Source organism: Pomacea canaliculata, linkage group LG1 (assembly GCF_003073045.1).
Source record: "Pomacea canaliculata isolate SZHN2017 linkage group LG1, ASM307304v1, whole genome shotgun sequence".
Classification (NCBI taxonomy): domain Eukaryota; kingdom Metazoa; phylum Mollusca; class Gastropoda; order Architaenioglossa; family Ampullariidae; genus Pomacea; species Pomacea canaliculata.
In genome coordinates, this window is record NC_037590.1 from 32,684,894 (window position 1) to 32,709,892 (window position 24,999).

The 24,999-nt window shown below is 36.8% G+C and overlaps 1 protein-coding gene across 2 annotated transcripts in view; it reads left to right on the plus strand.

The window, feature by feature from the left end:
• The window catches only part of LOC112553551 (spermatogenesis-associated serine-rich protein 2-like), a 55,277-nt gene extending 30,346 nt beyond the window's left edge, over positions 1-24,931 (plus strand). Inside the window, exons 2-17 of one of the 2 annotated variants that reach the window (XM_025220852.1) lie at positions 8,801-8,938; positions 11,301-11,383; positions 11,755-11,863; positions 12,108-12,154; positions 13,021-13,267; positions 13,440-13,511; positions 14,160-14,297; positions 14,774-14,903; positions 15,146-15,204; positions 15,462-15,571; positions 15,792-15,872; positions 17,428-17,449; positions 17,610-17,747; positions 18,257-18,333; positions 18,496-18,559; positions 20,014-24,931. In XM_025220852.1, coding sequence (XP_025076637.1) covers positions 8,911-8,938; positions 11,301-11,383; positions 11,755-11,863; positions 12,108-12,154; positions 13,021-13,267; positions 13,440-13,511; positions 14,160-14,297; positions 14,774-14,903; positions 15,146-15,204; positions 15,462-15,571; positions 15,792-15,872; positions 17,428-17,449; positions 17,610-17,747; positions 18,257-18,333; positions 18,496-18,559; positions 20,014-20,408 — 1,800 coding nt within the window. In that variant the 5' untranslated portion in view covers positions 8,801-8,910 and the 3' untranslated portion in view covers positions 20,409-24,931. The remainder of the gene's footprint in view (positions 1-8,800; positions 8,939-11,300; positions 11,384-11,754; positions 11,864-12,107; positions 12,155-13,020; positions 13,268-13,439; positions 13,512-14,159; positions 14,298-14,773; positions 14,904-15,145; positions 15,205-15,461; positions 15,572-15,791; positions 15,873-17,427; positions 17,450-17,609; positions 17,748-18,256; positions 18,334-18,495; positions 18,560-20,013) is intronic. The other variant, XM_025220843.1, reaches the window with a different exon arrangement.
• Positions 24,932-24,999: the final 68 nt, after the last annotated feature.

Genomic DNA, 24,999 nt, shown 5'->3' on the forward strand with positions numbered 1-24,999 from the left:
TTTTTAAAAGTTCAGTTCTTCTTGAAATGTTTCTACATATATATAGAAAGTAGAAATATAGAAAGATGGTGCTTTCACTCTTGTGCTGTCCGGTCCTCTGCGCGTCGAAGTCCCGGACCGTAGTCCTCTGCGCGTCGAAGTCCCGGACCGTAGTCCGCGCCAGAACGTCGGTTTCTGCTTGTCGCCGCGCTCTTACGATATGGTTGGTTGGTAGGTAGCAAACTCTTCTAAAGTTTGATACCCTTATCGGGAATGAATTTTGGTCTTTTAGTCTCGGTCGTTTGTGAACCAGAAGGACTGCTGTTATTGCTCTCTCTGCATTCGAAGGCCGACATCGTCTCATTTGTGACAGTATCTTAATATAAAAACTTGAACTTCGTATAATTGGTGCATACCGGAAAATGTATTTTCCAGAATTGTTGGCCGTATTGAATATTTCGGTAATTTTACAGATTTCGGAATCGACGCATCGATTGAAAACACACTTTAGTTAGAAAGTAAAGCAGGGTCTTTTGTGGACTCCAAGGTCGGCTGAGTCGGGTGCGAGTGATGTCGGTCAGTCCGGTTACACAACATTTAAGCGAAAACACAGAGTAAAAAAGTAAAAGAAGCAAAAATGTTTAATTTTCTCGGGTTTGCATTGAAAAATAAATTGAAGAATTTTTAAAAGTTCAGTTCTTCTTGAAATGTTTCTACATATATATAGAAAGTAGAAATATAGAAAGATGGTGCTTTCACTCTTGTGCTGTCCGGTCCTCTGCGCGTCGAAGTCCCGGACCGTAGTCCTCTGCGCGTCGAAGTCCCGGACCGTAGTCGCGCCAGAACGTCGGTTTCTGCTTGTCGCCGCGCTCTTACGATATGGTTGGTTGGTAGGTAGCAAACTCTTCTAAAGTTTGATACCCTTATCGGGAATGAATTTTGGTCTTTTAGTCTCGGTCGTTTGAACCAGAAGGACTGCTGTTATTGCTCTCTCTGCATTCGAAGGCCGACATCGTCTCATTTGTGACAGTATCTTAATATAAAAACTTGAACTTCGTATAATTGGTGCATACCGGAAAATGTATTTCCAGAATTGTTGGCCGTATTGAATATTTCGGTAATTTTACAGATTTCGGAATCGACGCATCGATTGAAAACACACTTTAGTTAGAAAGTAAAGCAGGGTCTTTTGTGGACTCCAAGGTCGGCTGAGTCGGGTGCGAGTGATGTCGGTCAGTCCGGTTACACAACATTTAAGCGAAAACACAGAGTAAAAAAGTAAAAGAAGCAAAAATGTTTAATTTTCTCGGGTTTGCATTGAAAAATAAATTGAAGAATTTTTAAAAGTTCAGTTCTTCTTGAAATGTTTCTACATATATATAGAAAGTAGAAATATAGAAAGATGGTGCTTTCACTCTTGTGCTGTCCGGTCCTCTGCGCGTCGAAGTCCCGGACCGTAGTCCTCTGCGCGTCGAAGTCCCGGACCGTAGTCCGCGCCAGAACGTCGGTTTCTGCTTGTCGCCGCGCTCTTACGATATGGTTGGTTGGTAGGTAGCAAACTCTTCTAAAGTTTGATACCCTTATCGGGAATGAATTTTGGTCTTTTAGTCTCGGTCGTTTGTGAACCAGAAGGACTGCTGTTATTGCTCTCTCTGCATTCGAAGGCCGACATCGTCTCATTTGTGACAGTATCTTAATATAAAAACTTGAACTTCGTATAATTGGTGCATACCGGAAAATGTATTTTCCAGAATTGTTGGCCGTATTGAATATTTCGGTAATTTTACATCTTTGGAGGTTGCCATGAGAGTTGCAGCACGAGCCATTACTCCAGGAAAAGCAATGACGTCGTGGTCTATGGCAACACCAAGTAAAGCCAAATCAAATCAAATCAGAGTTTATTGTCTGTCGAGAAATTTTTCTTTTGCTCACAAGGGGAGGCATACATACTCACACAGACATTTAATAGAAACAGTTAGGATTAAGGATACATTGTCATGGTAGGCTGGATCTCCGTCAAATGGTCAATGATATTCCAATACTTATATTTCTTGTATATATTAAAAAAACCCACATTATTGCTCAGCGACCTGCCACTGTACATACGACCAGTTACTATGTTGATGGTTTCTGCGAAACTGCGTCTAATGATTCACATTTTTTCATCACGCGAATGGTTGACCAAAACTACGGTAACTATAAAACAGATCTGAAAATTAGAGATCTTTTGTACGTAAAGCGTTACGAGTCTGGCAAAAGACGCCATATAAATGTTTTATTATCATCATCCTTATTATCATTATTATTAAAATATGGTGACAAAAACTTAGGGCGTAATAAAATCAACAATTATATGTTGATGTGGATTTTATTCAGGCCACAGAATCATGCATCTCGATCTTTTGCGCTATGGAAATATAAATCTTTGTATGGGCTTTGTCTACCTGAAAAATAAAATATAAATAAAATAAAAAATAAAAACTCCAAATGATTGCAGATAAGCCACGAACTAAATATACGTCCGTGGATAATTAAAGTAATTAAAAAATTAATTTTGTAAAGCACATTCAGCTTACCGGTAAGGAAAATGTTTCATTGTAATACATTTGTACATGAAACCACAGTCTACTTTAGGGTCATATGCAAACCAAACAGGAAAATATATTGACTTGCAAAAACAAAACAAAAACAATCAAGTATGCTCTCAGCCACCGCCCCTGCTCAAGTGACTGTGGATGGCGTAGATCGTGTAGCCGCGTTCAATGTAGATCTGCTTCTATTGCATTCATGACCTGGATAATGTTTCAGGCAACGACGCCTCTGATGTCCCCGTCCTGGTAGATGGCGGGTTTTTTTTTTTAATTGCATGTTTGTATGGCAATTATTAACGTGGCTTAATATAAAAACTTGAACTTCGTATAATTGGTGCATGCCGGAAAATGTATTTTCCAGAATTGTTGGCCGTATTGAATATTTCGGTAATTTTACAGCTTTAGGTCACCTTTCTTTTTCCCACCATTTGTACCTCGATTGGTTCTTAGGTGTAGTAGTGGTGGAGATTTACATTTGTCGTTTAGACCGTATTTCCTCAGCCGGCACTGAACTCCTCCTCTCTTACCTCTCTTTCGCTTTTTTTTTTTGGTCGAGTCTTGAGGTAGGATATTAGTTGGAAAGGTGGAAGTATCATAATGGAGGGTCGCCGAAGTAAGAGAGAGTGCGAGAAGGTACTCACGGCTATACAGCATAGTGGAGGTCCGCCATGTGAGAATATAAAGTGAGTTAAAATTTAATTAATTTAATTTAAAGTTTTAGCAAAAAAGAAAGCAGTACGAGCAGTAGGAATCAGATCTAACGTAGAGAGAGAGAGCGGAGAGCGTAATCGGTTGAACGGAATCCACAGCAACATAAACATTTACGCGAAAACACACACAGAATAAAAGTAAAAGATGCAAAAAAAGCAAAAGAAAATCAGATCTCATGATTTTAATTCGGCCAGAGAGCTCTCTGATTCGGCTGAAATGTCACTGCTTAACCTTAACATTTGTTGTTCATGTTGTTCAAATGGCATCACATCCGGCCACCGGTTGTGCAATGTCAGTCACTCGGTATTTCCCTCAACACGTCACTTTCCTGGGGCGCTGTAGTCATCCTCATCGCTGTCTTCGGGCGCTTCCTTGCAATCCCATCGCTGTCGGCTGTTGCGACGAGACGGTTGGTTTCCCAGCCTGCAAGAGTTCATCGGCCCCGTAAGGGCACCTTTCGGGATGAGAAATGGGGCCGTTAAGGGAAGTTACACTCCCAGCCCGCCCTATTATGGAAGCGTAAAGTTCATCGGCCCCTTGCCTGTTTTGGGAGAAAAAACACCCTCAGCCCTTCAAAGCCTCACCCTAAAAACACCTCACAGCCCTTCATAATCTCTCAGCCCTCCAAAGCCCCACCCTAAAAACATCTCGCAGCCCTTCATAGTCCCTCAGCCCTCCAAAGCCCCACTCTAAAAACACCTCGCAGCCCTTCCATAGTCCCTCAGCCCTCCATAGCCCCACCCTAAAAACATCTCGCAGCCCTTCATAGTCACTCAGCCCTCCAAGGCCCCTCCCCTAAAAACACCTCGCAGCCCTTCATAGTCCCTCAGCCCTCCAAAGCCCCATCCTTAAAACACCCCATAGCCCTTCAAAGCCCCTCTCAGCCCTCCAAAGCCCCACCCTAAAAACACCTTTCAGCCCTTCAAAGCACTTGGTAAATACCAGCAGACAAAAAATAGACATGATTCAACAATTTATTATATACAAGCAGAAACACATGGTTTTAATATTAATTTACAACAAAGAATTTTTCAAAAATGCCTGACCAAAAAATATTCATTGCAATTTATCTTTCCCCTCATTCCATCACAAGGCTATTTTTAGCAGTTTTTCTATAATCTGGCATTTGCATTAGGAAAGGCAAAAATGAGAAAAATATTTTGATTCCCATCTAGTATTTCTACATACAAAGTCCTTTTCAACAGGCTTTCTCACTTATGCTGTGGCACAACTACAAAACTGTATACTGGCTTGCTGAGAAAAGTGGTGAGCAGCCACAGATTATGAATGAAGCAAGAAAGCTGAAACATATACTCCATGCCTTTAACAGGCAACATGAAAAAGTAATATGTAGTAGTATGCTGTAGCATCATCAGGGTTGTCCATGGGACATATTTTTCTATCCCATCCCATCCCGTCCCATGGCAATTTATGCCTGTCCCATCCCGTTCCATCCCACGGGACGTTTCCCATGGGATTCCCATGGTATTAACAATCCTATGGACAACACTGAAAACCACTTTTCGGCTTTTGTTCTATAATTCCTGCTACTTCACATACAATAGATGATTCAGAGGAAAGATTTAAATCCTTGATGAATGAAATAACAGTAAATTTATTTTGCAATATCAAGTATCGACTACCATGGGAAATACAAGTGTGTGCTGTCCCGTCCCATCCCATCCCATGGGACGTTTCCCATGGGATTCCCATGGGATTCCCATTCCTATGGACAATACTGAGCATCATGTAGTTCCTTAATGCCATATCAGCAACAAAGGCCACATCATGGCAAGAAAGTTCAGAAATGTCACACCATTCAATGTAATCGGAGAAACTTTTGCAGACGAAGTTGCAAGAGAAGCTGCTTGGAAACCAGTGAAAGCAACAGTCGAAAAAGGCAAGACTTCCTGCCAGGTGTGTCAATGCAATACGGAAAGAGGCAGCACATGGCAGGTCTCATCACAATGCGAAAGGTTGATTCAGAAGATGCATTCTCAAGAAATTTCATGCACTGCCATTAGCTCAGCTCTTTTGGATCCGATCGGTCATCAAAAACTTGTCTTGAGGTTGTCTGGGACTGTAAACCACCTAAAAATCCATCCCATCAAAATCCAGCAAGATGTTCTTGAGACTGAGCTGATGCTTTTCATCTTTAGGAGGCTGGGCCAACAGCTGGCCATCTTCTACAACTAACAATACATGAACAACAAATGTTGTGAACATTTTATCATGAAATTCTGCAGTCATCCAGTTTCTTGAAAAGACACCAGGACAATTTTTTTTCAATGTTTATGTAAATAACTGTTAAGGTGCTAAGTACTTAATTGTCAGCGGCTTACTACATTGACCTTTCCTAATCAACATTTTATTCACTTTAGTTTTGAGCATAAAATTACCTGGAAATAAAATATTTTAAAAATTCATAACCTGGAAGATTTTTGAGCTTGATCACTGGAGAGAAAAATCTATTCTTCTATGTACTTTCCCTTTTCCTTATTACTGATTCAAAAATCCCCTAGGAGTATACTGTATATGACTTCAAAAAGGTAGAGTGTGTTTGTGTGTGTAGTTCTGGCTAAGGGTTGAGCAAAAGCACAACGTTTGTCCAAACGTGACCTGTGTGTGTTACTCCTTTCGTCGGCTGTCCTTTGTGTATTTTGCTCTGGAGCATCTTTAATGAATGTTTATTTTATTCTGTGTAATATACGAAAAGCAAACTTTGACAATGCCGTCATTTTAGATGAAAACATTAGAGGGAGAGACGGTCTACAGCATTTCCCCTTCACCAGAAACGTTTCTCCCACCTTCAAACTTCCCTTCCCCTGAGAAAAATAACATAACTCTAAAAATAAATTTCTGGATAGATTTTTGTTCTTTTATTTCACATTAAACTTTACAGCTCACTGACAAAAGCCATCCCTTTCTTTTTGTTTTTCAATTTCTTTCTTTATTATGTAAAGGGACAGTTACTAGCCAATTTTTTTATAATAACTAATAGCGAGTGTAAACTCACTTTTACGTGCGTGCATATTATGTGTGGGTGTGTGCGTGCGTCAGCCTTACAAAAAATATATAAAAGAACGTTGTATACCTAAAGTAACACCATGGTCAACATGTGTAGCATATTTCTCTTTGTCGGTCATCTAAGTAAGTGTCGAAAGTGAAAACCCGCATCCCTCGAAAAAGTGAGGAGGGGTGGGGAGGAGGGTGTTACTCCTGTCTGAAAATAAGTGTGAATGTGTGTGGTGGTAGCTAGTGTTCGACGTCGTGTCAGAAACCAAGATGACATTGATTCTGCAGGTGAGTTGCACAGTTTAAAAGCCAGGTGTGCACAAGGAAAGATCTGTACCCACGACCCTGTCAATGTGACAAACTCTAGGCGGTGCTGTAGCAAGATAGGACCTCTCCTCAAGAATCGAAGAGAAAGTGAGAAAATTAAAGAACAACAAAGCTGCTGAACCAGATGGGATAATAGAGTAATTACTACAGCACTCCTGCTCAAGTGTAGTTTACTTTCTTAAAAAATTATTCAATGATAAGAGTATCACGAAAAATAAGCTGAATAACTTGCCTGGCCACTTCAAATTAAAAAACAAACAAACAATAAGACAAGTAATGCATTTTGACTAAGGTCCAAGTAAAAAAGAAAGAGAGGGAGAGAGTGAGTGAGAGACGTTATTGAGCTTTTAGGTCACCTTAGATCTGTCACTAATACTAGCCTCATTTTCTCAAATTTAATTGTTTTCTAATCTTTCGAGACTATATATACAGCAATTCGATATTTGTGACAATGACACCACCGGCAACCAAAAAATCGCAGCACAACCACGTACAGTGATACCTCGGTTCTCGAACGCCTTGACTTTCGACCAAATCGGTATTCGACCAGGAAATTCGAGAAAATTTTGTCTTGGAATCCGAACAAATATTTGGAACTCGAACAGCCGAACGTCCGAGATGAGCCGAGTTGAGCCGAATGGCGTTCATTGGGCCCAGCGCGCCTTGCTTGCGTCATCAGTGTGAGTGCAGAGAGAGAGAGTCATGAAATGTGTGCAAAATGGGCAGAAATCGCAAATTTTGTTGAATAACATCCCCTGATAAAGTGGTAGCAAATACAGCAGTTAACATTTTTAATGACAATGTTATGTCCACTTTCCGCAAAATTTTGCAAAGGAGAAAAAAAAAAACAGCAAACAATTGACAAATTCTTCCGTAAAGAAATCAGACAAGCAACTGCAGAGCAAGATTCTGATTCTCCTCAGCAAAAGATACAGAGAACAGAAACACCCGAAGAGCAGTTACCCTCTGTTTTTATTGAAGAGGACTCCCCTTCAAAACAATAACCATCCCCCTTCCCTCCTCCCTCCACATTCATTCCCTCCTGCCATAAAACTTTGGTACAGGTACAGTAAATGAAACACAATTTACTGTACTGTACTGTACTGTACTGTACATTTTTTTGTTTTTTTTGTTTTGTTTTAATAAATACACTTTTATTTCTTATTTCTTGTGGAGACTCATGTTTTTCTACATATTATATACAAATTAGGCCAGTAAATAGCCATTTTCTGGGGCTTGGAACGAATTAATCCAGTTTCCATTATTTCCTATGGGTTTCATTGCTTCGGTTCTCGAACAATTTGGTTCTCTACCGTCTTCCCGGAACGAATTATGTTCGAGAACCGAGGTATCACTGTACGTTCTTCAAATATTTATTTAGTAAGCAGCTCCTGTTAATTATTAAATCTCATACAAAAATCTATTGATAGTTCCCAAATGATTTATGGGGAAAATGATCTGCGTTTCCTGCTGACGGCGATGATGTCGTAAATAAGTGCGCGTGTATCAAGCTCACGATCCCACATGAGCTGTCGGGACAAAGCTGGACGCCATGATTTGTGGCCCTGTGGAACACAGAAGCTAAGTGGTTGAATACATCCCAAACCCCTTTCAAGCACACATACAAACGCACGCACACTCAAAAACGCCACTGCCTTTTCAAAGAGCGCCGAAAAAGGAGGTGGGGGGAACCTTTCAATTCCTCTGACTTTGCCAAGTAGTGGTGCTTTCTGGTGAAAGCCACAAAGCGGGACACTGGGAGTCCCCGCCCGATGAGCAGGAGGGACACGAGGCCTAAAGCGGGACGTCTGGTCACCTTATCGTAATTAATTGTCCTACCTGAGATAACCTGCAGATTAACAGTTGTTTCTCCAGTGAAGCTGGAATAATAATAATAATAAAACCAAACATGAAACCTTTATGCTCACATAGTACCCACGCGATAGGAAGAGTCTGCAATGAAAATAATTTCTGAAAACGTGTTTTAGTCTTTGTCGGCGACAGAAAGATTTTCAGAGACAAAAATGGATTTTGTGAACTCAAATTGAACTTAAAACGTATGGTGAGTGTCAAACCTTTAATTCTACTTAAACGTGGTATCGCAGGAGAAAATCTTATTTGCGATTTGCTGGGTGCATCGATCGTTATTATTTTCTATTTTCTCTTTTATAACGCAGTCGTTTCGCGGGGCAAGATTCTCCGTGGATGAAACTTCGGGTAAAGTCGGCAGTTTCCGTAAAGCGTCGACGTAAACAGCAGTTATTTCCGGCGGTAGCCAGTCAAGAAAATGGCACGTAAGAACAACGTTAAATCGGGTAAGATGCTGTTATTCTTTCCATTCGCTTGAATGATGAAGTTCTTTGAAAAAAAAAGCAAATAAAAAACTGGAAAAGATATGTTAACTTTTACATACGGTAAATAAAAGAACATTAGTTTAACTTTTTTCTTTTTTTTTTTTTTTGGTTTGTCTCTTTCAAGTTCTACGAAAACGTTGAAATGAAAGATTGGTTTGTCCCCATCTTTCGGAGTACGTCTTGCACGTTTATTTAATTGAAAAAATGTGCACAAGATAAATATGTGTGATTAGCAGTTTAAAATATATTGATAGGTTGCATGTCGGTTGTGCAACGCCCAACGGCTTCAAGTTGTTAATAGATATGGCATATTGACATGGCACTGGCAGTTTTGCTTGGTCAGGAAAAGCCTAGAGTGTTCAAGCTTCAAGCGTCTTGGAATCAGGCTGAAGCCTCACATTTTATGTATCTTTGTCAGTTAAGAGCGATGAATGAAATGCAAAATAATGGCAGCGGAAAAACATGTTGCTGTGCGACTGAATCGGCTTTTAAATGTGAAGCTTCGCTGAACTTCAACAAACACGTTTTTTTTTTTTGTTGAAAAAAAACCCAACCCCAAAACAAGTGAGCAGCAGTCGTGACCCACGAACGGATGCTGGCAATAGAGTTAGGAACAGCAGTTTTAAAAAGTCATTAACTTAATTTAGGTCTATATAGTTAGCGCAGACTAACAGGAGGCGTTGTCAGCTTTGCCTGAATGAGATGATGATAAAAGTACCTGGCTGTAATAATGAAAAAATAGGCCCCATGACATTTTAACTGTTAGGCCGCTCGGATACTTAGACATGGTGCTGTAAAATTCTTTTCTGTGCTGGGATGTTTAAATAAGTACCCAAATCATGTTTTTTCAGTGATAAATTAAACTAATTAGGTTTATTTGAAGAATATTTTATTAGAGGAAATGGATTTTGACAGCTGGTACTTAAATGTAGTTGAAGAAGAAAAATATTACTAAGAAAATAAGCTACCTGGATCCAAAATATATGCAGATAGCAAAAATCACGTTCACTGTCATTTTACATCAATACACGAATACATAAATATATAGACATGTTATCAATAAAATAAAAATGTGCCCAATGTGGTAAGAAAATGTGTTAAAAATTGTTTTAAATGAAAATATTTTGTGATGGAAATATATTTTCTTCATTAAATTGAAGATGACATGATGAATAGGCGTATGTATAAATCAATACATAATGCCAAAGACAATAAAGAGTCATTTTAAATGTTAAAATTAAAATAACATTCCCAACATATTTGATATAAAGGAACTACACTCAAAAGGGATATTTAGTTTTACATTTACTCCTGGAGTGTTGAGAGTCAGAGCAGGTGTTTTCTGTGACTTTCTTGTTAAACATGCTAGTGTAATTTCAGTATCTTTTGTATGAACATATATTTAAGCAAATTTTCATAAAACATTTTGTGGGTTTCCTTCTCGACTGTATTATAAATGAAAGGGGGTGGGGAACTGTCTACAGTGATATAATACAGTACAGCAAATTGTATGATTTTATTGTATAGTGTGTGTGACCGGAGAAAGTGTATGATCAGCTGCTTCTTTTTTTTTAAAAAAAAGTTCTTAAAGAATTGTAGATTTGTAAGGTTTTTAAGGGAATAATAATAATAAATGCAAAATTTGTAAAGTGCATATTCACATTCCTAAGGAGCATGCTCTTAGTGCCAAAGAGCAAGAATGAGACATGGACAGCATACGAGAGAGAGAGAGGAAAACAAATTAATAACATATGAACCATGAAAGAATAAACAACAATACTAATGATGAATAAAAACAATACAAAAATCTCTAAGAAGAACCAACAAGAACTGGTATTGATAAATTCATGATATTGCAAAAGGAGGACGAGCAGGGAAGGGTGGGAAAAAGGACTAGTCTTATGGGAAAGGGTGTTCGGAGTAATGCCTACGGAAGAGGTGCATTTTCAGAGCACGTTTAAAGGATTCAATAGTGTGTAGGTGACATGAAAAGGGAGAGAGTTCCATTTTGCTGCATAGTAACTAAAACTCATATGTCCATATGTTGTTTGTATATATAAAGTAGGCTGAATAATTATTTGTGCTTAATAGAAGAAGGGTGTTCTATTACCTTATCCTGCACAAAAAAAGAGATTTGTTTTAATGATAAATTTTATTCTGGAAAAAATAACTGTTTAATTATATCTTACACAGTATCAGGATAAGTAAATAGAAGCTTTCACGATGTCTTGTTTAAGGAAAACCTCAAGTTTTATGATAATTTTTTTGGATGATAGTGGAGTAAAACTGTAAATGTCAGTCTTTCTTTTTTTTCCCCATCCAGAAAACCCTGGAACTGTCCACTTTGATTCAAGGACCAGAGCTGTTATGGCAGGCCAAGACAGCCATGACAATGTCAAAGAAAAAGTACATTATTTCTTATTATATTGAATGGTTATGATTGATAGCAGAAACTATAATTCATCATTGTCATTATGTAGCAATGATAAATGTCTTGTGTATATTTAGTAAATAAATAAAATGTACATAGTTTCATAGATACTATTGAGTCTGTATTCTTTTCAAAATATTTTCATGTTACTTCCTGAGTTTTTATTTTTAATAAGTTTTCTTTAAGGAATACTTCATCAGAGGAAAGTGCTTTTGGCAGCTGGTACTTAAGCACAGTTACTTAGATTAAGCATTTTTTTTTAGACAATTCACTTGTGACATATTTTTTGTTTCTTTTGCAATTGTTAGATTTTTGTTGGTTTTTAATGGTATTGTTTCCTCCACAGGTCCAGTCGGTGAGAGAGGTAGTACCAGGAAAAAGCAACAACGAAATTGTAATGGTCCTGCAATATTATGACTACAATGTAGAGAAGGCTATTCAGGCATACCTTGAAGGTTAGTGTTCAAAATACTTTACTCAGACTCTCTTATTTTGTAACCTTCACTTGCAACACTTGAGAAATGAAAATAACTACCCACACACTATTCTTTGATCTTGTGTATTTCCATGCAGTCAATTATATAGCATATTTGGCAGTACATCTCTGCCTTGACAACATTTTCCCATTGTGTGTGTGTGTTTTTTTTTAAGGCATGTGTTATGATAGCTGCTAATATTGTTTTGAACATCTGTCTCCAGATGGTGCCAAAGAAGCGTTAAAGGAGTGGCACATGCCAGTTGCAAAAGTAAATATTGAGGAATATTTTTTTTTCTTTTGTATGATTTAAAAAATTGATTTAAAGTATACCACTTTTATGTAATATCAATGTCTTTTGCAGAAGTGAGTGAACATGCTTATGTTCAGCTTTCCTGGATGTCAGCTTTGCATTTCTAAGATGTAAATCATGTCACAATGGAAACTACAAATTTGAATTGTTTGGTGTTCATTAGAGTGTTTTGGAAGCTTGTATAATGCAGTGTGAAACACAGCAGTAAAACTTGACCATGGATAACTTAGTAACATATCCCCACTGCCTGTATTCTCTCTTCAGTCGCATTTTTAAAGGCATGTATTTTTTTGATTTGCTTTCATATCTGTAATAGTGGCACATAAATGAGGAAGTGTTTAACAGTATTTCTCTTCCTACCTATCACCAGAACAACCACATATGGCCACAGGATTTTTACTGTGCAACAAAACAATGGGACTCTCTCCCTTTCCATATCTGCAACCTACCCACTATTAAATTCATTAAATATGCATTGAAAACGCACCTCTTCCGTAAACAGTACTCTTAACACCCTTTCCCACAACGCTAGTCCTTTTTCACACCCTTCTCTGCTCGTCTTCCTTTTGCAATATCATGATACTCTCAGTTTTGTTTTTATTCATAATTAGTACTGTTGTTTATTCTTTCATAGTTTATATGTTATATGTTTGTCATCCTGTCCCTTGTATGCTTGTCCATGACTCCTTAGAAGTGTGAGTAGGCACTTTACAAATTTTGTATTTATTATTATTTAGAACTTGAAGCTACATTAGTTATTTTAGTGTCTCCTTTTTTTGTACATGACTATGCTGACACCTTGTGCTTGTTCTTTTTTCACCTAGCCCAACAAGAAAAAGAAGAACAAGAAGAAACCAGTGAGTGCATCTCAGGCAGAGAATGGGACATTTACAGCCACAGGTCCAGCATTAGCAGCGTCAGCAGCATCACCATCACCTACTTCTTCTGTAGAAGCTATTAAGGCTAATTCTAGCCAGGTTTTAAGTGCCAAACAGGAGCCAACAAAATATGATGTGACTAAAACAACTGCAGCCAGCAAATACACTTTGTCGAATGGGGATCTTCCGAAAGGTACATTTGCAAATTACCTGTAGAAACACAGTGGGTAGATATGTGCGTGAACATTTGGGTGTGTGTGTATGTGTGAGAGAGAGAAGGAAGGAGAGAGAAAGAGAATATGAGTTCTCAATACAGAAGAATTATGATAACCATTCAAATGCAGTTGGTGTTGGTATCATAACAGAGGCAAGAACAAAAAGTCGGCAAGAAGAGTCTAGTGTCGGTACTGAAGGAGCAGGGCGGACAGAAGCACATGGTGAGCCTTCTGTTAAGAGACAATAAAATGTTGCCACAAAATATGTTAAGAATGTCCTTTTACTGATTCTTTAGCCTGCTAAATAGCTTACTAGAATTAAACAGTTGAACTCTATATTTATTGATGTACTTTATCAGATCCTGACTATAGTGTGTTGACCATATGGGTCACACCATTGCCTGGTCATCTGATTATAAGGATAAGATTTTGTATGTTTTATTTTTATAGCGATGAAATGTAGGTGTTTGAAGCAGTTAATTCCGTCATCTTAGAATCAACGGACTGACTGTCTTAAGACAGAACATTATGGAATTTGCCTGTTAGTTTTCATGATAAGAAAACTTAAGAATTTGTTTCTTAAGATTAACACAATATTGACACACTTAAATGTTTGTTTAAGTAATGCAGTCTGTTAAAAATTTTATGTGTTTTATGCTGTATATAGAAATATGGTTGAGAGGTGAAGGTCATGCTTTAGTGTTTCTCCCCATTGTATTTAAATGGACTGGACTTTTTTCTCCTAGCATGCTTGAAGGTGAGTTAACTGATTAAAGTTGCATTCTAGATTTTGAAGTGGTGCTGTTGCGACTTGTGACAGCATGGCCCTAAGAGAGTGAAAATATGGTAAATATTGAATCAATTTCTCAGGTACACATGGTCATGGTCATGGTCATAGTCATCACAGTGGCAGTCATGGACATAGTCAGAGAACACACACTACCAGTGAACGAAGTACTTCTAGTGTGGGTGCAGGGGGTGATAATCACACCAGGCGACCTTTCCAAGGTATAAAGACATGCCTATTGTTATCAGTCTTTTATATTATCTTTTCTGCTTTATGTGTGTGTGCATGCCTGTGGGGTGGGAGGGGTGTGTTTTTAATGTTGCTCATATACTTTCAGTACATGTGCACAGGCTTTCTTTGGGTGTACTTGTACCTGTAGTGCTATTTTGAAGCAGCATTCCCAACAACAGGTGAAATTGTTTTAAACTGTCTGATTAAAATGATATAAATACCACATCATATTCATCATTAGAGGTTTTACATATACAAAGACTAAAAGCCAGAAGCTAAATAAGATTTAATACTAGAATAAGTGGGACTGGGCAAAATGTCCAGTATTCTTCAGTGTTTTCACTTGCTACAGATAATGAGCTCAATAGATTAAAAGGAATCAAGCTAAAGAGATAGTCAAATGAATAGCTATAAACTTTGGTTTCTTTCTTGGATGTATCACATTTCACAAATGTTTGTGTTTAAGGCCTAGAGAGAGCAATAAAAGACCTACAGCGTCAAACAACTTCCCTGGAGAGGCTTCACTTAGTGTTAGATCATGAAATAGATCGCAGCTACAAGAGCATCAAGAATGTTTTTGAGGAGATGAGGGCACAGTAAGTATTGAGAATGTTACAGGGCTGGTATGTCCAGTTTTGATATAACCCTAGACTGATGATTGAATTGTATTTACGAAACCCATAATATGCATATGATAACATCTGAAAAAAACTTTTTTTTTTAAAGTGTAAAAGACATTTTTGTTTTTCTTAATATAAAATTTCTTTAAGGCTGAAAGGTGCATTTACACATATTTAATACTTATGATAGTGACCTGGTTAAAAAATAAATGTTGCAGCATGAATACACGAGAAAAGCAGCTGATTTCTGAAATGGACATTGTGAAACAGCAGGCTTGTGAGTTTTAGTTTTATAAAAAAAATGATAAGGTATATTTTTGACTGTTGTATGTGTATGTGTTATATCTGTGCATCTTAGCATTTTCTCAAAATTCTTTAACCCAAAACTATATGAAATAGATTAAAATGAGCTTTGTCGAGAGGGTTATAAATATATTATCAATATTTGACATTAAAACTTTAACCTCAAAGAAATGTTCAGTTTTTTATGCAAACAAGTAATGTTTTGAAGTAAATGGTTCTTGCTATCTACAGATGATGTTTTCAAGATGAGACAAGAGAAAGCAGCTGCACTAAAGATCCAGATTGAACGTGCAGAGAAAATTAGTGAAGCTGAACTTGTAGAACTAAGAGCAGATGTCAAGGTAAGATTTTTATTTAGTATGATATATGGTATTCAAGAATGATGGTTTTTGTTTTTGCTGTTTCTTCAAATTTCAGTACAGCTCTTGAAAAAACACCTGCTTGTAATAGATGCCATATGTTTTTAAGAATCTTAAATGTAATATTTTAATTCTTTTATTAATTAAATTTGGGTCATGTACTTTAATGCATGTACATATATAAAGATATTTTTTTTGTCAGCACTTTGTGAGTGACAGGAAAATAGATGAAGAACTTGGTAGAACTACTAGATTCCATTACGATTCAGATCATCTAAGAGAGGTCAGTATTCAATATTTTTTTTACCACGAAATTTAACATTTCATGCAATTTAAATGTTCCGGGCTGATAGACCGATACTTTTCATTGGATACATAGACAACGCAGATATGATTCTACATGTGTGAATGAAAAAGAAATCTTGACTTCAGCTAAGTTGCAAATAGCTATTTAGATAGTTCTATATTATAAGTTATTTTATTAAGTAATGATGATTATGTGAAAAGTTAATATAGGGAAATATACACTTGACTATTTACCCCTTAAAGACCCGTTTGGGTGATTCAAGTTGTACACTGGTCAAGGCAATGTAAATATATTGTGTAATTTTCAGTTCCTGATATACAACCACTTATATGTAAATCAAAGTTGGTGATTTGCACCTATAACCTGGAAGGTCCTGCAAAATCTCGCTTCTGCACATGAATAGCATGCTATATTATTGTAGACAGTGCCCAGTGGTTGGAATGATGATTTATTGGATTCCTTAGATCTTAATTTCTTTTGGTTTGGTAGTGAAGAATAAGATTAAATTTGGCTTCAAGTACCAAGTCATTTTTATAACTATGCATTTTTTGGATTGCACTTATTGAGTAACAGAACTATATTGAGTTTGTAGTTTTCTTTATTTCTTTTTCTCTACTTTTCATGTTTTTCTCAGCTACAAGCTTGCTTGGACTTTTAATGTGTTTATTTAAGAATCTTTTTTCACATTTTTTAAAATCCCTCTCCCTTAACCTCCTTCCCTGTTTTCCCCAATTCAGATAGATTTTCCAGTTGTTTTTGTTTATTTTTGATGTATTGACATGGACCAACTGTCCTCTCTGGCAAGAAAATGTCTGATTTGATGAGTATGTTTTCTGTTCAGTGACAGAACATTGTCTCTTGTTTCACTTGTGCCTCTTGGTAGTATGGTAGTGATGGTTGAGTTTGTATTTGTCACCATTGTGACAGATTCAGAGAGCATAGTGCAGTAAAACCTCTCTATCAAGACCTGTTAGAATCCACCAGAATCAGATCTTAACTGAAAGGGGTCTTAATAGAGAGATCAACCAGTCAGCTTTGTACAGGGACATATTATTAATTAGGTATGATGAAGTCAGCTCTACACATATTAAGCTGACCTGCTGTTCTCTCAATGTTGAATCATTTAGAAAGTAGGAATTCTTTTCTGCACGTTTAACAACAGCACATGCACTTCCATTGTGGTATTTTCTGTGCAACTTGTATCAGCAGAGACATATTCTTAGCATGAGGTCACACACAAAATTTTAACTTTGTACCCAGATGGAAATTTAAACAGATGTAGCAACTTGTTGTTACTTAATTTCTTGAGATTCCTGTTTCTCCTTACAATTTCATGTTCAAGGCATTAATAAGTTATTTGAAAAGAAAGGAGTCTTTTGAATGTGTATCACCTCTTGGGCAGGCTGCCCTCTCCACCCTGATATGTAATGTCTCAGCAATTAAAGCATTACAAATTTGAGTTCTTATGTTTTGTTTTTATGTACAGAAATAGCAATAATAGTCTTAATTCTTTCTCTTCTTTTTATTTCAGGAGATTATGAATTTTGGAGAAGGTATGCTTTCAGAAGACATTTTTAAAAAAAAGAAAATGATGATTGGAACTTACTTAGAAGTTAAAGAAAATTTTCATTCTTTTTACTTGTGATTTTGATATTTATTAGCCTGTTTAACAGTTTACAATTCTTACACAATCTCTTTTCTTTTCCTCCTTAGTGAAGCCAGTCAAGTGTATCTACTCCCTACGACGCCCATCTGTCTCCTCTGTGGCTAGCAGTGGGCATGGTAATGATGAAAGCCTTGCTTTACCTCAGTCACTTGCTACTGCAGACCCTCAGGATTCAGCTGTGCAGGGTAAAATTGAAAATGTTACAGCTTTGGTATATGTATTTCATAGGAGGAATTAACATGATCACATGGTCCATGTTTGAAACTTGGTCAAAATTGTTTTAGGAACTGAAAAGGGAATTGGAATAGCTTTGTTAATATTTCTACTGCTGATAATTAGTATACATAGGACTTTGAAAAAACATGTAAGAGCATTGAGTTTTGCTCAGAAAACATTATGGATAGAGGCTTTTCTGTTGTTTGTGCATATGAGCACATGCATGTGTGTGCTATTCATAACTGCTTATGTGCTCAACCAAGTTATAGAATATAATGATTTTTATTTTTTGCATATTCCCTCAAATTAACCATTTTGTCAGCAGCCATATAGTCATTACCTCATGTTTGTTCGTAAAAGTCTGGTTGTCAGACATTTTCCTACCCTGTGATATTATGTACTACCTTTTTTTCTTAGTTGGCTTTTTTTATTATTTTTTGTCATTCTTTCTTAAATATGTAGTCTAAAAATCTTGTAGGTGGCAATGGAAAACTGATGACTGCAGAGGAAATGGCAGAGCTGCAGGTGCGGTTGAAGAACTCTTTAAAAATTCAGGTAAAGAATGTTATTGCATTGATGTGACAATTTTATGGACAGTCCAAATCTTTTGACCTGTTGAAGGCTTTACAAGATACATTTGTTGAGCAATAAACCTATATTTGTAAACATTGTTGAGTTAAATATCATTGTTATAAAGGATTACAAATTTTATTTCAGGGTTTCTCGGACCGTCAGAGACCTGTTTCAATCAATGGAGTAAGCACTCAGGATGTAAATAGTGGTAGGTATACCATTTATTTATATAATGGATGGTTTGGAATGTCTGTGGGTTTCTTTTTGCAGATGTTCGTTTAAAAATGAGTACAGCAAGGGAGTACTGTGAGTTCTCTAGAATATTAGGTTTTTATAACATGGTGCTAACATGGGAAAAGTGAGTTCTGTTCTACCACCTTAGGCAAGACATGGCTAAAATAAAAAAATTGAAAATAGTTTTAAAAATAGAAACCAGACCCTTTTCTTCATACCCACATAACTACTAAAATACTTATGTTTATGGAAACGTTTTAGTGACTGTATGTGAGTAAAAATTTAGCCACATTTCATATGGCAATTTGAAGTTATAGGGTTCTGAATGCAGCCTTAGCAAAACATAAACCTAGGGTAATAAGCAAAAAAAAAAAATTTTTCACTGTTTTCACACTGTATCAGCTTATGCAAGCAATTGATTGATAAATATATAAAAATGCTTAAAAATATAACTGCAGTTGAATCTTCTACTCAACCTCGGTGTCTTTGACATTGTGGCTTGTGGCATCCATAATTCTAAGTGCCAACATACACCACCATGCAGTTTCTGCTCCTCTAATATATTTTGTTTTATATATATTTTTATGGGCTTTTTCATGGTTAAACAGTTTGAAAGAATATGATTCTTATTGCTGTATAAGTGCCAAGGCTTCCAAAACTGGTTTGTGTGACCTGTGACCCATTCAGTTACTAATGGCTGCATTCAGAATGTGTGTTTTTTCACCCCTTTTAGGAATTTTTTCTTTCCTTTGTGTCTGTCAAGAAAAGTGCAGGAAATCAGAATGGAAAATCCCATTTACTTCAGGGAGTGCCTTTGTTTGAATCATGAGTGTTTGTTTTGTCTAATGGTGTGCACCATGACCTACTTCTATAAATAACTGCACTGCTGTCTCAGAAGTTGTTGTTTTGCTCACTTTGACCAGAAGTAGAAAATAATGAAAACTCTTTCTTTAGTGACAAAGTATACATATTTTCGGGTGGTTTCATCAAAAATTATTTACAGGTAGTTAGAAGACATGTTGAACTGTGATAATATGCCATTATCTCAGAATAGCAAAAAATTTTGAGCTCTGGCTTGTCTTAAGAAAAGTGAGTTCTGCTGTAGAATCATAGTATAACCTTATTGTCACTAATTTGAAATTGCTTTCACCTTTTATCCAAATTCAGAGAAATGTAGAAGACTAATTTTCATCATTAAAAATTTTTAGATTCATTGGGCCATTATAATTATTACAATTTCTGATGATCCTTAAATTCTACACAATGTTTCAGTAAGAGAATGTATAAGGTTAAAATGACTTATATAAGAACTTGTGTTATGTTGGAAAAAAAATTCTGCTTAATGCATAGCCTTACAAAACTGAGTACATTGTTCTAGTCACAACATAACTTTGATTATATATTTCTTGTTATCTTTGTGATGATCAGATAGAGGTACAAGTGGTCGTCAGAGACCTCAAGCTTCACAGCAGATAGACCAAAGAAATAAGGGTAGTGGTCGTTCTCACGCATCCTCTACAGGACATGGTGCCACAGGGTCCGGATCATTCCATCAAGAAGGAAGCCCATCACCACAGAGAAGCCAGCATTCTCCTTCAGGGCGGGGCTCAGCAGGTAGAATGAGAGGTGGTCGTGGAGGATCAGGATCTTACAACTATAGAGGTGGATCTGGCCAGGGTTGGGGTAGCCCTAGGAGGCCATATTCAGGACCTGGGGGTGGTGGTGGAACCAGAGGGGGTGGAGATAATGATCATCGTCAGCGAGGCAGAGGAGCATTCCGTCCTGGTGGCCTTCCTGTAGCCATCAATGGTGGCGCCAGCTGACTGAATGTACAACAGTAAAAAGACATGGAAAATGTATTGGCCACCATGAGTTCATTACACAGATTGACTTGCACCATCCCTACAGTGCAGAAATAGAAAGTACTAATTTTGCATGCAAATGTGGCAGTTCTGTCTTCTTAAAAAATAGTGTAGAAACTTGTACCTTTTCTCCTGTGTAGAAATGCATTTTTGACATAAAAATGTTAATTTTTTTCCTGTCCCAAGGTTAATCTGCTTCCATGGTCTGTGTGTTGCACAATAAAGGGGATGGGAAGAGGGGAAAGGGTTAAAATCATATCAGACCACAGTTGGCCTATTAAAAAGGGGGAAATTGTACCTCTGTATTATTTTTCTACGCCAGTTTACAAAGTTCGTCATCTTGTTGTACATACCATGAAAAATTGATAAAATGTCACATTTCTTGGTAATGAGAATAAATTTATCACAAGAAGAGCTTGACCTTTTCTAAATAAATTTTTTGGTTCCTGCTTTTTTTTTCAAACTTTGTTAACAGTACTTACAAAAAAGTGATGTTAATCGAGTTTATGGACATTTGTGGATAATTATTGCATCTTGCCTGTTTTTCTGTCAAAAAGAAGGGAGATGGGAAGGAGAACAGGGTTCAGACTATTGGAAACTGCATGCAACTAAAAAAAAAGGCTTGAAATGCTTGCTTTTGAAAACTTTACTTACGTTAGATAATCTATCTTTTAATGTTTCTTTTTAATTTTGTGTATTTGCAGTATCATAACATGTCAGCTCTTTTTCTATGCAAGTGTATCAAGAATACATGTCAAAATGAGTAGTAATGAAAGATTGATTTTAGAAGCATTCGCTATCATACTTGGAATCATTATTTTTTGAATGCATATTTACAAAGGTGGGCAGGGAGAAAAAAGGAGATAAAATTGCTTAAAAGAGAGTGAATCTGAGAAACAAAATGAGTAGCTGACAAAGAAATCCATTTGCCAACACCTACACTTTCTCAGTGTAAAAAGTTTGTTGAAACCTCTATATAGACCCATTTTAAGCTATAAAATCTTACTGTTGTCTTGCCATCTCTTCTGAGTTGGTTGTACTATTTAAAGATGGCAATAACTAGCATTTATTCTATGTTCGTTTGCTGCATTCTGTTAAAGCTATTTTCAGAATTAATTTTGCTAGACTTGAGTGAGGAGCATTTTAGTGATCCTGGTAAGTGTAGGTGATGGCTTCTGTCTGCATCTTGCTAACTCCTATAGGATTAATGTTTCTGGTGTGTGCAATAGTTTTGTTAAAAATCTCCTTTATTATATTCCAAACTTCACGGTTTTTGTATTTCCTTATCTTTCTTCCAGAAGATTTCCAGAAAATGGCTACAATAAATTTTCTGTATCTAGGTGATTGCACAGTGAGTTGCTCTTTACCTTTTCAGAAATATTTAACTGATCTGCAGCTTGGATATTGATGAACTGTGATGTACTTAGTCTTAAAAAAATCATTGGTTACTATTAAAAGCCTTTAATACAGTATTGAACAGAGCAATCCTAATAAATATTGACATGCTGTTAGACATTAAAGTCTTTGCTTTAAGCAGCTTGCAGTGGGGAAAATATGAGCTCAGTTTGCCCTACAAATTAGGCATTGTTTGCAGCTGCTTTGTATTTTATTCCAATTTTTGGGCACTTTATGCCAATAGTGCAATGCAGTCTTAAATGTGTGCAGCTATCTCAGGTACTTAATTCTATCACTTAAACTGCCTGTATATTTGTGTTTGGTTGGACTGCTGAGGTTGAAGGGTGGCTAATATGATGTTTCCATTTGTGCTGTACTGCAATGAAATATAATTTTTAGAAAGATGTAAAACTGTTAGCAAAGAAAACATTCTGTTTCTTAGCATCTTGATGTAAAGATTTTCTCAGGGTAGGCAGAGACAGTATTGAATAGTTATTCTGTATCCTAAGTACTTACGTTTTCATTTTTTTCACTTATTTATTTATTTTTTTTAAATGTAGGAAATCATTGTGAAAATAATTTTTGGAGGCAACGCATTGCTGGACACTAAGGTTAAATCACAGACTAAACAAACTGGTAGTTGATTTTCCCACCCATGTTTAAAATAGCTGCTTCCTTGCCAGTGTTGCTGGATATATCTTGTATGACACAGAATCTCACAGAGGAAGAACGGGGAACACAAGTTTAAACCAACTGACGTGAGAATGTGGCAAGCTTGAATAAAGTAGTTCAGTACATCCATCAGTTCCTGTATGGATTTTTCCCACAAAATTTCACAATATCAGATTGTCTTCATGCCTTATTTCATGATCAAGATATACCTTCTTTCACAGGGTATTTGCATTTTGATCACAAGATGAACTTCCATCTTTTAATCATTATTTATGGATTTGTTGGGTGGTTTGGTTTAAAGATCATAACTGACCACTTTGGTGCAGGATCTTGCTCTAGTTTAATTATTTAAACTCTAAATTTTTTTGACTTTAAAGAGATGTTTTCTAGAACTTTTTGCAATATTTTGAAGTGGAGACATGACATACTTTTGTGTGTGAGGGGATTCATGGTCCATTCCGTTCATACCACACAAGCATATCACTGCATGTAAGGTGGACAATACTGCTGCTAGAAACATGGAACATTTCATGGTAACGGGTGCTGTGGTTTTGGGACCCTAAAATGTGCTACATCGCTTAAATAGTGTATATTGTTGCAGATTGTGTGTACAGTATATAAAGACTAACCCGGTCCAGAATGTGGTTTATTTTTTTATTTGTCTCTCAGACCAACCAATTGGCCAATGAGCCTTCCCATGGTTTTTTTTATTGTTTTGTTTGCATGCCGATTTTTTGACACCCCTCACCCAACCACCAGCACCAATGATAACCACAAGTGAAGAATTCTTGTTTCCACCACCCACACACATTTTTAAAATAGGAATGAAAAACAAGCAGTATACAGTAGTAAAGGAATTCTTTCACACCTGCATTCCCTTTGTATTTGAGACCTAAAACTAATTTTGGTGAAGTGAAATGTTTGTGTAAATTGTCACTGCTTAGCTGTAGGCCCAGGAACATATAATAATTTTTATAGCAATCTAGTTACATGCATCTGACAAATCTAGTCCTTGGAGAGAAGGAGTGTGTTATAACTGATGCTGATTGGATGTATCCAGGCAGAATGGTGTGCAGTTGGTCATCCTGTTCTTGAGTTGTGAATCCTCACAGGAAAACTGTGCAGTTTCATTGCAGATGCACATAAGGACCCTCTTGCTGCAGAGGAAATCTAGATACTAGTCTAAGCATTCAAAAAGAATGAATTATATTGAAAAAGATTGTTCAGTTGGTTATGGTTGTTCCCTTCCTCTTCCTCTTTGAATTATCTGCATGAAGTGTATTAAGCCAAAGTTCATCATAGCATGTAATATAATATCAAGAAATGTTTAATGCATGTTTTAAAAAAGTTACTGTTGTTCTCAAAAGATGCTTGATGTATTGCACTTTGTTCCTTTTACTGATATGCACATCATAAAAAGTGAAACTTTATGCAGACATCTTAGACTTGTCTGTCACCTTGGGGTGTAGGTTGGTTTCCTTTGTATGCTAAAAAAATTAAAAAATTTCAGTGCATTGTGACGTGGATTAAAGAGCCAGTGCTAGTTGAATAACATTTAAAAGGCAAGGTTGTGGAAATCTTTGATGGCACAACCTGTGATGTGCACAAGTCCCCTGTGTCAGTGTAAACATGGGTACAGAGCTTGTGATTAATTCATTTACCATTTAGTCTTGTTTTTTTTAGAATTTTTAGTAAAGGAAGGTTGTTCATATATCTTGGCAAGCTGTGAGCCCATTGTCCATACAAATCTTGTCTCTTTGTTAAAAATGTACATCTGTGTAGAGAAATAACTCCTCAAATTACCAGTAATATCTAGGGAGGTAGGTAAATGTCTGATCATGTGATGCATTATAATAAGCCCTTGAGTGAATGGTGTGAGGAACACCACGTAAACTAAACAAGAATGAGAAAAAGATGGGCTTTGGACAGTTACCTTTAGAACTTAAAAAGAGGTCAAAGTTTTCCCTAAAATGTATTAAGCAAATCTGCCATTTTAAGAAGAATATTAACACCTGATGTTTAGCACTTCATTTAATATACTTTGAAAAGCCTTATGCAGTTGAACTGTACACCTAGAGATTATACAGTTATTCTTTGAGGAAATACTTGATCCCTCCCTCCTACACAGAAATTATTCTCCAAGACTGACATTCACCTAAACCAACAGGATAATTAAGATGATAGTAGTAGAAAACATGTCAGTGGGTTCATTGTGAATATTTAAATGTTGCATGCCCTGCTTTAGTAGAAATAGCAGCACAATTCATTTGGCAGTCTGGAGAAGGGGGAAGAAATGCAAACAAGGGCAGAAAGGCATGGTCTTTTTCTTCCTCCTCTTCTCTAAGCTGCCATTTGCTAGTGCTGAGAACAATGGAAGCAATTGGGGAATGCACTGCATTAAATAATGTTTGACATTATTATGTGGTTGATGTGTCTTGAAGTATGTTCATTTATGCTTGTGTTTTGTTTTTGACATTCAGGCATA